Genomic DNA, 14,304 nt, shown 5'->3' with positions numbered 1-14,304 from the left:
ACCCCATTCCTTCACTAGCTTAATGACCCTTAAGGAACTGTTAAATGCATGCCTGATGATTTTCTAAATCACGGACACTGCCAAAGTCGTCTAAAAATGTTCAGTACTTGGTTATATCTTATATTTTGACTAATGCTAGACACCAGTTTTTGATTAGATATGGTTGGAAGCATGATTAAACTAAGAATATGATGATGTAAGCAAGTACATGGAGTATCAAAAGAACAAACAAACAAAAACATGGTAAGTGGTGAGTACAAACTTTGCATAGTCAGGGAACATCATTAAATTGATGTCACAACCAAAAGCTCCCATAATTCCATACAAAATGACAAAATTGAAAGAATGATGAATGGGCGGCGTGCGACAGTGGACAAAGTGGATGTATGTGCAAGAATGGTTTACAGGAAGGACACTTGGCGATAAATCCGGTAGAGGTGGAAAAGGAAGAGCGGCAGGAGGAAAACAACCAAGAACCCGGCCAAAGGTGATCGCCAAGGCCGAAAGACGGGATGGAAAACAACAGCCCCCACACACACCAAATCGCCCATAATCAGCACCCACCCCCACGGAACCAGCTCTCACCGAACCAGTACCCACTCCCATGGAATCAAACTCTCCTGTGAACTTGCCACACCCATCATTACCCATCAAACTCGGCCCACACTGGCATGTGCAACTGAATATAAGTGGACCAAAGAACCTTGAACGTTGCCTTTTCTGAATGGAGACTTTCTGCTCTTGAGCATGGTCGCACAAAAGGCCCAGCGCTGTATTGTACTTTCCTGAAAACAGAACTTTCTTAACAAGAATTGTGATTGAACTCAACCAACCTGTGTAAGTCTAAATTTTGTTTCGGTGTCTTAGCCTTTTCCTAAAACTGAAGAAATAAAACGAGCACGCGGTGAGTAAATTGGATAACAGGTGATTGGCTATGGCTTTTGCTGTGAGGCGCGGGTAGCGCGCTTCCCAAATTGTGGACCAAAATCCAATGGTACTAAGTTCATTTTGTCTTCACTTATAGATTAGGTTCTTGACTGGTTCTTTTATCGCAGACAAATGATTTAGGTTGTTTTATTTACCTGACATGTTTCGGTGTGTACTTTCGCCTTCATCGCCTACTTGCTTTAGTTTTAATAATTTGGAAGAGAAGAGCTTCTGACACAAACGTGGTAGCTAAAGTGAATTTGCTACAAATTCCAAAACGTTTTTTTCATGTCGTGTGTATGTAATGGTTTTCTTAAGTAAATAAAATCTCAAGTGTATAAGTGTATTGTGGGTGGTGGGTCAGCGCTTGCTTTGACAAAGGAAGTGTAAGGCTCCTTCCCTCCGCTAGCCTATGGGAGGTCCTTGGGCAAGACTGAGTACCCATTTAACCCCCTTGTCAGGGTCACGATGAAGCCACGGGAAGCAGGTGGTGGATGAAGTTTGAAGGCAGCCAGATAGTATCTTTGTTACTGGTTTTGGACTTCGTCGTGCTGAGCAGAGGATACCCTTAGGTACAATGGTCAGGACAGCCGCGCAGTATGGGCACTGCTCGGACAGAAAGCAATTGCAACCTACTGTCTGTAAAATTGCAAAGAAAGCCATGGAAAAACATTCAATGCTTAAATCGATGAACAGCGTGAATGGGGTTCTCAATAAGAACACTTCGCTCGGTAGGGGATGCCATGATGGACAGGTGGCGCCAGATCGTCATCAAGATACTGCCCAAAACCAATCAAAGAAACAACCAGTATATATAGGTGCATGGAATGTGAGAAGTCTACACCAGAAAGGAAAGATTGGAAATGTAAAGATGGAAATGAAAAGAATAGGGATTGACATCTTGGGACTTGGAAGGGAGCAGGAGAGTTTACTTCAGACGGCTACAAACTACTATACTCTGGAGGAGACCAACACCAGAGAGGTGTTGGAGTAATGCTCACACCCAATATGACAAAATCATTGAATGGATACTGGCCAATATCAGACCGTATCATTGTGACCACTCTTAACAGCAAGCCTTTTGACATCAGCGTTATACAGGTATACGCACCAAAAACTGACCATGATGACACAGGAGTTGAGTTATTCTACGAAGAGCTTGACAAAACATTGAAACAGCTGAAGACGTCCGATGTCAAAATTATAATGGGTGACTTCAATGCTAAAGTTGGAGCAAACAGAGTTGAAAACATCATTGGCCCACACGGACTCGGTCAAATGAATGATCGAGGGGAGCGATTGACTGAATGGTGCTCAGAAAACAATTTCACAGTGAAAAACACATGGTTCAAGAATCATCCAAGAAGGAAATGGACATGGATGAGCCCAGGAGACAGACAACGCAATCAGATCGACAACATCCTGATCCAGTGTCGCTTCCGTAATGCAATCCAATCAGCCAAATCTGTGCCCGGCACGGACTGCGGAAGTGACCATGTTCCTGTGGCAGCGAAAATGAAGGTGAAGCTATCAAAAAGGTAAAAACATATCCAAGCTACAACTTCAAATTATTGAAAACAGACAACAACCTCAGAACCAAATTTGCAGTTGAGGTAGAAAACAAATATAATGCTCTTGAAGTAATCACAGAAGAGGAGAGAAAATGGGAAAATCTGAAAGAAAGCATCAAAGAGGCTGCTAAAAAAATATCCCATCCAAGCCAAAGAAAGAGAACAAAAAATGGATGACAAACGAGAGCTTGGACCGCATGGACTCCAGACGCAAAGCGAAAAATGACCCTACAACATACAAATCCATTGACAAGGAAATAAAGAAAATGTGCAATGATGCTAAAGAGGCTTGGTTAAATGAACAGTGTAATGAAATAGAGAGAACATGCAGGACGGACAGCAAGTACATGCACAGCAAGATTAAGGACATTTCAGGCAAAAAGACAACATCCCAAAGCGGTTGCATAAAATCCCAAAATGGAAACATCCTGATGGAAAAAGCAGACATTCTCAAAAGGTGGTCTGAGTATATTGAAGAATTGTTTGATGACGACAGAGAAGACCAACCAGAGAGTACCAAACCAATGGAAGGACCGCCAATCCTGGATACGGAAGTCGAAGAAGCAATTAAAACGATGAACAAAGGAAAGGCTGTAGGGCCCGATCAAATTCCCATAGAGGTGTATGAAGCCCTTGGAGAATGGGGAACACAGAAACTTACATCACTGCTGAATGACATCTACGATACCGGGAACATTCCTGCTGACATGCTACGCTCCACATTTATCACACTCCCCCAAAAAACAACTGATTGTGAAAGTCAGAACGATAAGCCTCATGAGCCATACATTGAAACTCCTCCTGAAAATACTTCTGGTGAGGCTGAGAAATAAAATAAGACCAGAGATCTCAGAAGTACAATTTGGTTTTGTTGCTGAAAAAGGAACAATAAATGCCATATTCACAATGACCATGATAGTAGAAAGGTGTATAGAAATACAAAATGATATCTACCTTTGGTTCATTGACTACTCTAAGGCCTTCGACAAAGTGAGGCATGTAGAACTTTTCCAAATTCTGAACAAACTGGATATTGATGGCAAGGACCTTAGAATATTGAGCAACCTCTACTGGAAACAGACAGCCACAGTGAGAATAGATGGCGTGCACAGTGAAGAAACTCCAATCAGGCGGGGAATGACACAGGGATGTGTCCTATCTCCAGACCTCTTCAATTTATACAGCGAAATGATTCTAAGGAACATCGAAGACATGAGAGGAATATGTCTGGGCGGACACAATATCAACAATCTAAGATACGCTGACGATATTGTTCTAATGGCACAGTCAGAACAGACGCTCCAAGAGATACTGAATACTGTTGTGGAAGCAAGTGAAAGGAAAGGACTGGCTCTAAATATATCAAAAACGGAAAGCATGACAATCTCAAAAAAGCCTATAGCACCAACATGCAAACTACAAAGTGATGGCGCACAGGTAAAACAAGTCAACAAGTTCAAATATCTGGGCTATTCCATTACATCAGACGGGAAATGGATATCAGAAGTACAAAAACGCATTGCCATAGCGAAAGTCACATTTAAACAGCTGTCCCCAGTCATGACCAACAGAAACATCAAAACTACAACCAAATTCAGAATACTAAAGGCATATGTATGGTCGGTTCTCTTGTATGGATGTGAATGCTGGACAATCGACAGCAGCATGAGGAAAAAACTAGAGGCAACAGAGATGTGGTTCCTCAGAAGAATTCTGAAGATATCATGGAGGAAAAAACGGACAAATCAGGAGGTCCTCGAAATGATGAATATGAAAAGATCACTCCTCAATCCAGTACGAAAAAGACAGATGAAATTCTTTGGGCACACCTACAGAACAAAGGGAATAGAACAGCAAAGATTGAGGGAAAGAGAAGCAGAGGACGCAAACGACAAATGTATGTGGAAAGCCTCAATGAATGGGCAACTCAAAGAGCTAACAAACAACCAGTTCATGAAAGCTTCGGATGACAGAGAAGAATGGAGGGCCATGGCCGTCAATGCCTGTTCCAGGCAAGACACCTGATGATGATAAAAAAAAGTCGCCGTGGCTATTATTAAACAAAAACAAGATCAAACAGTAAGTATAGATCACAATTTTGAGATTTGGCATGCCAAAGATGTAATTCCCCTTTTTACCCATTTGTGACTCCAGATTTAGCTCAAGGAGTGGTATGTGGAAAGGTAGGTTTTTATCTTCTGATGTCATTAAAATGTGCACATAACTTTGTTTAACGCTCAACAGGGCTTGGAACTCTAAGGCAAATCACTTCAAAAGTTAAAATTGTGTTGTGTTATGTGATTAACTGTGCGTGTCGCCAACAGCTTCTACAAAGATGATGAGATTGACATCAGGCACCACCCATTGTAGACCTTGGGATTACTCTGTAAAAGAAACATGAATATGGGGGGGGAAAAAAACGACTACCTAAAAAAATGTTTTTCCTTGATGCATCTCATGCCAGTCGCACATTTTGAACATGAGGCAATCGAACAATAACGAGCAGCCAGCGCTATCAGAGCAGTCTTCCTGAGGGCCCTCTGCACGAGTCACACGAGCACGCATACTGAACGTTGTCATTGTCATTTGTGTAGAGTCTACAACAGAAAAAAAAAGAAGGCAACATTGACAGCAGCCACCAAATCGTAAGCCTTCACTGTTGTCTTTTTTTAATCTACAGTACAGATGTCGAACTAATCATATCTGTCCATGGTCTTGGAAACATGCAGGTCTTCAAATCAGCCCCTCCCAACACAAGACTGCTTTGGAATTATGAGCAGTGTCTCAAGAGTGGAATTAAGAGTAGACAAAATTGAATTGAGGACTTTTCTTCTTGTAAATCAAGCAAAAAATAACTGAAATGTCAGTAACTTTGACAGTACTCCAATTAAACCAAACAGAACCCTACAGGTTCCATTTGTAAGCTATCAAGAGTGAGGGGGGACATCCAGAATTTTGACTAACCAATTCCAAGTTTAATCATTCTGTCATTCAGTCTTGTATTCTGTTTGTCATTTATTTCCTTGGACATTATGTCAAAGGTCTCCAGATCAGTCATGGGCACCTCCACTCTCCGCGTCACATTCTGACCGAGAGTTGAGGCTCCTCAGCCTAGGGATTGACAGACGGGGCTCCACGATGACCTTCAGAAACTCTTGAGAATAAAGAGAAATGGAAATAAAATACTCACTCAAATTACTGACCTCTTTTTAAATGACTAATGCCTAGGAAAAAAAATCCTTACTTTTTCCTGTCATGGGCGTTTCACACTCACTTCCTAGCTGTTGAAGAATGAAGCAAATGTTAGCTGCAAGATTCAAATGAACCATTCTCCAATGATAAATGTTGCCCTGTTTGAAAAAAAAAAATGATGGCATTGTGTCTGTGCCTTTGAATGTGGTGCAATTTAATTTGGCTGTTGTACATATCCAATCATGTTATTTTAAAATAGTATTGATAAAATTGCTTGTTCTAGAAGTTGTTATCCAAATGATGAAAATGTACAGGGTAAACCTGGGTTTTATTTTGCACTTTGACATTCGCTCCGGTTTCCGGAGTGTGAAAGTCAAGGCAATGACATGTCATAAATGCAAGTTCCATATTGAAGATTGCAATTATGACGTACGCTTTTTTGCATATGCCCAACAGTAGCTAAGCATACATAAGCATATTCAAACCACCAAAACCAGATCAATTTCCAAAGATAACGCAAGGCAGTTGTGATTACTTCTACAATCAAGAATAAGTCAAAAATCAATCTGTACCTTGTGGAGTCCAGTCAGTTTTTAATACAGATGCTCCTCTTTTCTCCAGGTTTGGAGTCCGAAAAACAGGGAAAGGGAAAAAGAACATGTCTGATTTGACAATTCACCCATTAACCGCTGTTAACCACATGACACAACACAATTTTAATATAGATGCTCCTCTTTTCTCCAGGCTTGGAGTCTGTGTTGTTAAGGAGGAAAAATAACATGTCTGATTTGACAATTTTCCTATCAACCGCAGTTAATCACATGACACAACACAATTTTAACTTTTGAAGTGATTTGTGGTGGCTGATTCGGCTGGAGTTTGTGTTTTCGCTTCCCCCTGGCCGCGGAGGGGGTTAAGTGACACCCAAACTGATAACGGCGGTCTGGATTTCTCGTGGACCAATCGGGATGAGGGAACTGCAGCGGATTACCACCTTGAAAGACACTGCCAGGACAATTGAGGGCACCTGCAGCTCTTCACTTTGAATTGGACATCCAATTTTTCTTTGGCTTGTTTTATATTATGTGTTCTATGTCCTCTCTCTGCATTCATTGCAGCCTGGTCATCCTGGAAGGGGGATCCTCCCATCTGTGGTCTCTTCTCAAGGTTTTTCATTTTCCCCCCAGTAGGGGTTTTCTGAGTTCTTCCTTACCCTCCTGGGAGTTTAAGATCAGGGTATGTTTGAGAATAACTGTCAATTTTTTGTAGATGTGAAGCCCTTTGAGACTTGCCTGTGATTTAGGGCTTTATAAATAAACTTGACTTGACTTTAGCTGAATGCTAAGCCTGTAAAATGCGTGTTGGCTTCTTTCTCAACATTCCACTTTGACTCTTAGTCTTCATCGTTTTTCTTTGTGCTTTAGTCTCGAGAGGGTTTATTCCTTTCTGGGTGTGCGTGTGTTCCACAAAACACCCCCACAGCACTCAAATATGTGCTCTGCACAGTGGGCCGCTTTCATCCCAGTGGATACGAGGGCGTTGCCGTCATTGTCCTTCCTACTGCGACGTTGACAGACGATGCCTTCATCACGTCCTAGCTCACAAACACCGTCTCGGGTGTTGCCGTTTCAAGCAAAATTCTCATCGAGCAGAAAGGACAAGGGCATGCTCATGGCGAGGTGGTGGGCCCAGATCCCGAGGGGGAATCAAGCAGAGAGGCGAGGGTGTGGCACAGACGCGGCAAAGGTGCAGCAAAAGCGCACCACAGACGCACCACAAATGCAACAAAGTCACAGCACAGACGCAGCAAAGGCGCAGGCTTGTTCGTGATGTCTTTTCTTGGTTTGCGGCCTTGTTGGCAGGGAGCAGGAAGTGGACTCTCTGGTGTGAGGGAAGCAGCTTGTGCAAGAGCTAAAAAAAAACTAACCCAAAACAAAAGGCCATCTTGGGCGGTGGTCCCCAGGGTCATGCTGGCGGCCGATGCAGCGCCCTCCGGAAACTGTGCGTCAAAAGCCTGCCGCGGGAACCCCACACGAATCCCGGCAGGTTGCTCGCCAACACTTGGACAGCCCTTGTGGCCTAGTTGTGGCCTCAGTTCTAACATCAAACAGTTCAAATTTGTGCTCTGGCTTGCCTCTGATGAGGCTCCTCTCTGAGTATACTCACAAAGAGCATCATGGCTGTCTGTCTGATCAACAAAGCCGTTCACTCGACATATTCAACAAAATTCAATCTGGCCAAACATTTGAATTAGGGGGAAAGTTATTTTATTGCGTTCACCAACAAATTATTCTTCTTTGAACGTCATCTCCAAAGTAGAAACTCCAGTGGAGCCGAACTGTCCGCATGCGGCCACCTCGTGCCGAGGTGTCCTCGCACCACATGAAGCGCCTCGTGGCCCTCGCTGGCTAGCTTTGTTTTTGGCCTCAGTGTGTGTCATGGTGTGGGCCCTGCTTCTTCTCCACCGGTTTGGAAATGAGATCATAGCAGAAGACCGGGACGCCCTTTTGAAATGAGCCCCAAAAAGAAACACGTCCAAAATGCTTTTGAAGAACCAAGCACAAATATATGTCAGAAGCGTTGACCAATGGTGGCGGGTGTTCGTGGCGCAAATGCTCAGCGTCGACTGACTGGCAGTCAAGGCGAGAGAATTTGTTTTCTGCAAAGAAAAAAACAATCCAACAAAAATGCACTCCCCTATATACACAGTAAAGACGCCAACACGCTTGCGGGTCTGTTCCCAAACAGCCGCTTGTTGACGATGTGGCCTCCATTCCGGCTGGACGATCCTTTCGACGCCTTCCAACGCAAGGCGCCCACGGAGTGGTCAAAGCGGATCTCTTTGGAATTTGAAAACTCAGGCCGGCGTCGGACTTGAGCCCATCGTGGCTTTTTAGCGATTGCAAAAAATTTTGGGCACAGGGGTCTGGGCAGGGCATGGCTGCACCTCCAAGAAATTTGCGTGCGCGTTCGAAAGAGCCTTCAGCATGTGCCCAGTATCCAGAGTAGCCCAGCCAGTACACAGCTGCTTCCAAGTGTGTTTGCGAGCGGCCGAACCTGCTCCGCCTTCATCTTGTCGTGCCAGGTGAGCCGCGGTTCCGGTCCTGCCCGAACAAATGGCGTTGGGGTTTTTTTTGCTTGGTTTTTTTTCTTTGGCGGGGCGTTTTGAGCACGCTGGGCTCACCTCGGTATGTCACTGGGAGCTCTTGAGCTCAAAGCGACTGTACACCTGCTTCGTCTTCATCTTGTTATACTGGTTGACCAGATCTAGCTTGCTGTGGCCCAGCGTCATGCGCTTCTGGTCCTGCCTGGTGATTTGGTCATGCCCGGCCGTTGGGTCCTGTTGGGCACTTTGCTCTGCTTTGCTGCTTTTGTCTTGGTCAAGGTTCTGGTCCTGCCTGGAGACTTGGAGCAATGGGGGCGGGGGTGGGGGAGCCTGCTGGCTCTCTGGCTCGCTCTGCGAGAGGTTGGGCCCCCCCCACACCACTGTGCCATGAGGCGAGGCTGACCTGGCCAAGTGGTCCTTGCCCGACGGCGGCAGGAAGAAGTCAGACAATTTGTGGAGGAGCTGATTGGATGAGCTCCTCTGCTTGGCGCCCAGTTTGGGTTCCGGCACCACCAGCGGCGGCGGCGTGCGGCTCCGGTGCAGGCGAGGTGGCGGCGACGTGGCGTGGAACAGGTTGACTTTGTGCTCGTACAGGCCCAGAGCCTGGAACTTGGAAGGCACACCTCCCCGGTGGGCCCACATGATGTCGGCCGGATTGCCTTTGGTTCGCTCAAGCCCGTAGGCCGGAGCGCGGCGCTCCAAGAGTGGACTCTGGTTGATCATGGCCCCGTTGGAGGAGGGGCGCAGTGGAGCCAGGTTTTGGAGCCGTCGCTCCAGACTGAGGTGAGAGCACAGCGGGTCGCCTTTATCCGGGCCTTGGGTCACCTTGTACACAGGGTTGGAGATCAGGCCGGGCGCTGCCTTCACGCTGGACAAGCTACTGCCGGACTGGCTGCTGGAGTTGTCGGAACCGGGCCGCTGCCTGTAGGTGACGGCCAGAACGGCCCAATGGTGAGATGAGAAAACAAACAGAAAAAAAACATACACACATATTGGAGACATTAGGAATGTATTTGCACCACCGCATTGCCGTGCAAGGCTCACGTTTGCTTTTCATCGTGCCGTTGTCGCCTTGATGACAAACGTAGCCGATTTGAGTATGAGGTCACCTTGTTGGGAGATTACACTGTCAAAAACATGTGCAGCGGTAATGTGCGCAGAAGTGGACACTGCGGGGAACACCACCACAGTCAGCTTTACACATCCCCGAACAATCAAATTTGGGCCCAAGGTAAAGCCGTGTCGTGCTGTCCCGGGCGCAGCAGCAGGCTCCAACAAGCCGTTTGCGTAGGAACGTGCCTTTGGGCACCACGTCGCTTTAATGCGCCACGACGTAGCGTGTGTACCTGTCTGAAAGCAGATCGGCCTTGATGAGCGGCATGAAGCCCGTCACCATGAGTGGCGTTGAGTACGGCGGGAAGTACGGAAGCCCCTCGTCGTCGTCATTGTGGAAGGACTCGATGATCTCAGAGTCAGCATACAAGCAGCGGAACTCGCGGTCGAAACTCTCCGTGATGCGGCCCGAGAAATGCATCACCATGTTGCTGTGGACCTGGGCCGACAGCCACGTGAAGCTGTGTGCACGCGCGCACACAAAGACTTTCAGCCATGTCACTTTGTTCACACCAATGCATACATATAGACACCTAGAGACAGACGGACATGTCCCCTGGCAGTCCTACTATTGACATATGCAGCCAAACTCTTGAGCAAGATCATACTGTATTGTTGCAGGCCAGCTTTAATTGGTTTGAAGTAACCCCCACCCTCCCTTTTGGGATCTCAGTCCAAAAAGAACAAAATATGCTCCCAATTCTGATAGCCCATGAACGGAATGCTGGTTTAGCACAGACATAAAAAGACGTCCTTTGCGTGTACAGTTAGCGTGTTTGACTTGATTAGCGAGCAAGCGAACGGCCGCATTTGCCTGGCGCCGGTGTTCATCCAAAGCCCGCGCAACCGGAATGACGACTTTTCACTTTCACCTGCGCCTGAATAATTCCGGTGAATCGTTTTGTGGGTCGCCAGCCGAGGCAAACAAAACGGAGACGCTTAGACCGCGCTAGATGTCCCGACGGCTTTTGAGGCGGCACAGCCCCTGACGCATTTTGACTCTCGGGTAGTGTTTGCCATTTGGTGGCGTCACCGCCTCCACCGTAGTCCCAAATGGCTGGTTCTGGAGGTGAAAATGAGCTTTAGCCATTCTGCTGTAGACGCGTGAAACGAAAACAAGCGTGTGACATCACATTCATCACGGAGCGCTCAAACATGGAGCGCTCTCGGCTTTCAAATGAGCGCAACGCACAAACATCGATGGAACTTCGATATCCTTTGGCTTTGATAAGACGCTTTGAAAACAAGCCATTCTCTCGCCGGGCTCCTTTCTTTGCTGTTTCTTAGTTTGACTTTAACGCCATTGCCGTGGTTCTGCCTTGGGTTCACCCCATCAACCGTTTCACTCTTTGAGCATGGCGAGGGCACCTGTCATTGGGGTCGCTCGAGGCAACTCGCACCGGCCGCAACGGCCACGCCAGGCACGCTATCCGGCCCTTACCAGCTGGCCACGACAACAAGAGAGCACGGGCCTTGCCGATATGACGGCAAAGTGTTGACATTATCAAGGTGCGTCGAGGATGTGAAAGCGATCGGTAGACACACCCAGCCGGCAAGCTTGGAATTCCTCGGGCAGGCCGACCGGGAGGTGGAGCCTCGCCCTTCATTCCAGCCGACAGTGCTCGCTATCCTCCGGCAGCGCGCGGCTCACCGCGACGTGCCGCGCTGAGTGAGTGGCGCTTGCGCCAACCCCTGAGGCGCAAACATTCACAGGAGGGCAAGGAAAAACTCAAAACTCCAGCGAGGGGAAATGAGAAACCTTGAGAAGAGAACACAGAGGGAGCCTCCCATCTGTGGTCTCTTCTCAAGGTTTACCATTTCCCCTAGCTGAAGTTTTGAGTTTTTCCTTGCCCTCCTGGGAGTTTAAGATCAGGGGATGTTTGAGAATATTTGTCATTTTTCACATGTCCTGAGTGTTGTTAGTCAGCTAAATGTTGAACAGAGGCTGTGATGTACCGAAGTCAAATTCCTTGTTTGGCACGCTCAAACATGGCGAATAAAAAACCCATGAATCATGAATTTGTTGCTCCTGGCACCGCTTGCGAGATTGGCTTCAAACCCATCTGTCGTTTCAGATAGATCTTGGGGAGCAGCTTCCGCAATATCTGCCCACTAACGAAGTCATGACTCCCAACGCAATTGAGCCATTCGGTCACCGTATTGAGGAGAACAAAAGGATGAATCTGGGATGCATCGTTGGTATTCCGCAAAGGAGCAGATGAAGGCGCGGTGCCGAAGTGGCTCGGCTGAAAAGACGCCAACAAACAACAACGTTGGCGTCTTTTCAGCCGAGCTCCAAGCCGCACAAGTCATCGAGGACACCGTTGGGACTCCGCATGAAGGGACGCCAAGAGGAAGCACTCCTCTTCAGAAGGTGTGTTTGTCGCTGACATTTGAAAGCTGGCGTGTGTCTTACCTGTAGGATCCAGCAATGACCTCCTCACAGTCGATGATCATGAACTTCTCCAGGACCTGGCCGCTGAACTTCCTGCCGCTCTTTGTGCAGTATGTGTCGCCGTACACGCTGCGGATGCGCATGTTCTGCCGGAGCCAGAGGGGCCAGGGAAGTGGCGAGTCAGCTAGGAAGCACCAGGCGCCACGTGGGCCAGGCGCCTCACGTGCCTGGCTCGGGGACACTTACGCTCATGTTGACGCCGTGTACGTCCAAAAAGGAGCACATGTCGGTGAAAAGGTGAAGGTTCTTGTGGTCCAGCAGGATGTAGACGGGAACTTTGCGCTTGCTGGACGCTTCCATCAGGTCACACAGCAAATCCACGTCGCTGAACTCGTCCATGACCAGCGCGATCACCTGCAAGGCATGGGAGAAGAAGCGAGGGCCATTGCCAGAGAAAGCAAAGAAGAGTCCACTCAATAACTGGCTTTTTCTGCAGCAAGTCGCCTGTTTTGAGGAGCACTGGATGTGGAAACATAATGTGGCATATTCGCACAATCAGCTATTTGACAATTTGAGGGGCAACCTACCCCATTAGATTTTCTTTACGGGATTTTTCATTACAGCTTAAATGAGTATGACAGTTGTCATGTGCTGCTGTGCTTCTTTTTTTGTTTCTCTATATTTGCGTGAGTCTCGATCTAGCTTTATCTACTTTCTTTTTTTTTTTTTTTACGCTCTCTGTGCGTGTGCGCGCGTACCTTCTTTGCCTTGTTGATGAGCGAGCGTATTTTGTCTTTGACGTTGACGGTCTTGTCCCTCTGGAAATATATCTGCGTTTCCGAGGGCCCGTACCTGAGCGGGGCGTCCGGCCAGCCGAGCTCCAGGACCGGCGGCTCGTCGTCGGTCATTGTCGGGAAGTAAGTCCCAGAGGTGAGGTCCGACGCGACGTCATCGCCGCCCTCGCTTTCGCCGGCCTCGGAATGGTCCTCCGCCGCCGGGCCGGTGCCGTTCCCAGGACCGGTCCCGCTCCCGGCCACCGTGCTGTCGCTACCCGGGACCCGGTGACGCGTAATGTACTGGATTTCGGCTTGGGACAGGAAGCTGAGCTCCCGTTCCTCGGTGAGGACGCGGCGGTACTCGCGCTCGCCGTGCTCGAGCAGCGCGTCGGTAGCCAGGCGGGCGGCCTCGTTGTGGCTGAGCTCCAGCGAGGACACCTGGCGCCACGGACTCTTGAGCTCCTCCAGGCGGGCCGCCAGCTTGCCGAGCGGCTTGCGACCTCCGGTCGCCGGACGGAGACTCTCCGACGAACTCATGGCTGGCCACCACGCAAACTTTCATCCGACTTCTCCCCAAGTTGGAGCCGAGAAAGGGTCGCAGCGTCAACGAGGAAAAGCGCAAGAATTGGAAGTAAGTGACGTTAGTGACTTCCCGGTTGCTCGCTGTGTTGCTCGGCAGGTTTCCGGATCACCTGTCGATGTCCCGCAGGCGCCCGATCCCTGCCCCTTTCTGGACGTCACTTCCGCTGGCGGCAAGCGCGTCTGCTTGGGACTTTGACAATAAAAAGCTCGCCCACAGAGGGCTTACCCTTTCCGCCAAATTTGAGCTCTTTTCCAGGCGGATCGTTCCTTCGCATCGCGCTGACATCGACTCAATACAGTATACGGATGGGTTCTGAAATATAGAAACACCGCACCACAATGATGGCCTCCTTGGTCCTTGACACTTCTAAGTATGTCCTGATTGTTATGATAAGATATAAGATTAAAATAATAATAAATTAAATACAAATGAACAAGTTTGTTTTTTATTGTTATTGTTGTATTCATGAGAAGGGTGATATTGGTGTTTGTGACTGCAGTAAACAGGCCAGGTTGCATCATGTCAGTTTTTAATCCAAATTAAATCATTCTCCATTTTCATCTTTTTTATTTCAACTTCATAACGCAACAAATTACTTCATAATCACAAAATAATAATCCATAGTCTTTTTGTTGTTTGCG

At 47.7% G+C, this 14,304-nt stretch overlaps 1 protein-coding gene across 1 annotated transcript; it reads right to left on the bottom strand.

Annotated features, from left to right (window-relative positions):
* Positions 1-7,934: 7,934 nt before the first annotated feature.
* sack1c (scaffolding CK1 anchoring protein C) lies at positions 7,935-13,824 on the bottom strand. The gene is made up of 5 exons (XM_088389877.1): positions 13,063-13,824; positions 12,551-12,718; positions 12,326-12,450; positions 10,143-10,370; positions 7,935-9,718 (listed from the first exon to the last, which is right to left on the bottom strand). The coding sequence occupies exons 1-5, from the start codon at positions 13,615-13,617 to the stop codon at positions 8,884-8,886; spliced, it is 1,911 nt and encodes a 636-aa protein (XP_088246003.1). The 5' UTR covers positions 13,618-13,824; the 3' UTR covers positions 7,935-8,883.
* Positions 13,825-14,304: the final 480 nt, after the last annotated feature.

The sequence above is a fragment of the Syngnathus floridae genome, chromosome 11 (genome assembly GCF_059516105.1).
Source record: "Syngnathus floridae isolate MCC-2025c chromosome 11, RoL_Sflo_1.0, whole genome shotgun sequence".
NCBI lineage: Eukaryota > Metazoa > Chordata > Actinopteri > Syngnathiformes > Syngnathidae > Syngnathus > Syngnathus floridae.
This window is presented reverse-complemented; position numbering and strand designations above follow the sequence as displayed.

Excerpts from the sequence above, each read along its gene's own strand:
- sack1c (XM_088389877.1), bottom strand. The coding sequence starts at position 13,617 with ATGAGTTCGTCGGAGAGTCTCCGTCCGGCGACCGGAGGTCGCAAGCCG. Across the intron at positions 12,451-12,550 it reads TACACGGCGTCAACATGAGC|AACATGCGCATCCGCAGCGT; the intron begins GTAAGTGTCCCC and ends TGGCTCCGGCAG. Across the intron at positions 9,719-10,142 it reads GCCGATCTGCTTTCAGACAG|GCAGCGGCCCGGTTCCGACA; the intron begins GTACACACGCTA and ends CGTCACCTACAG.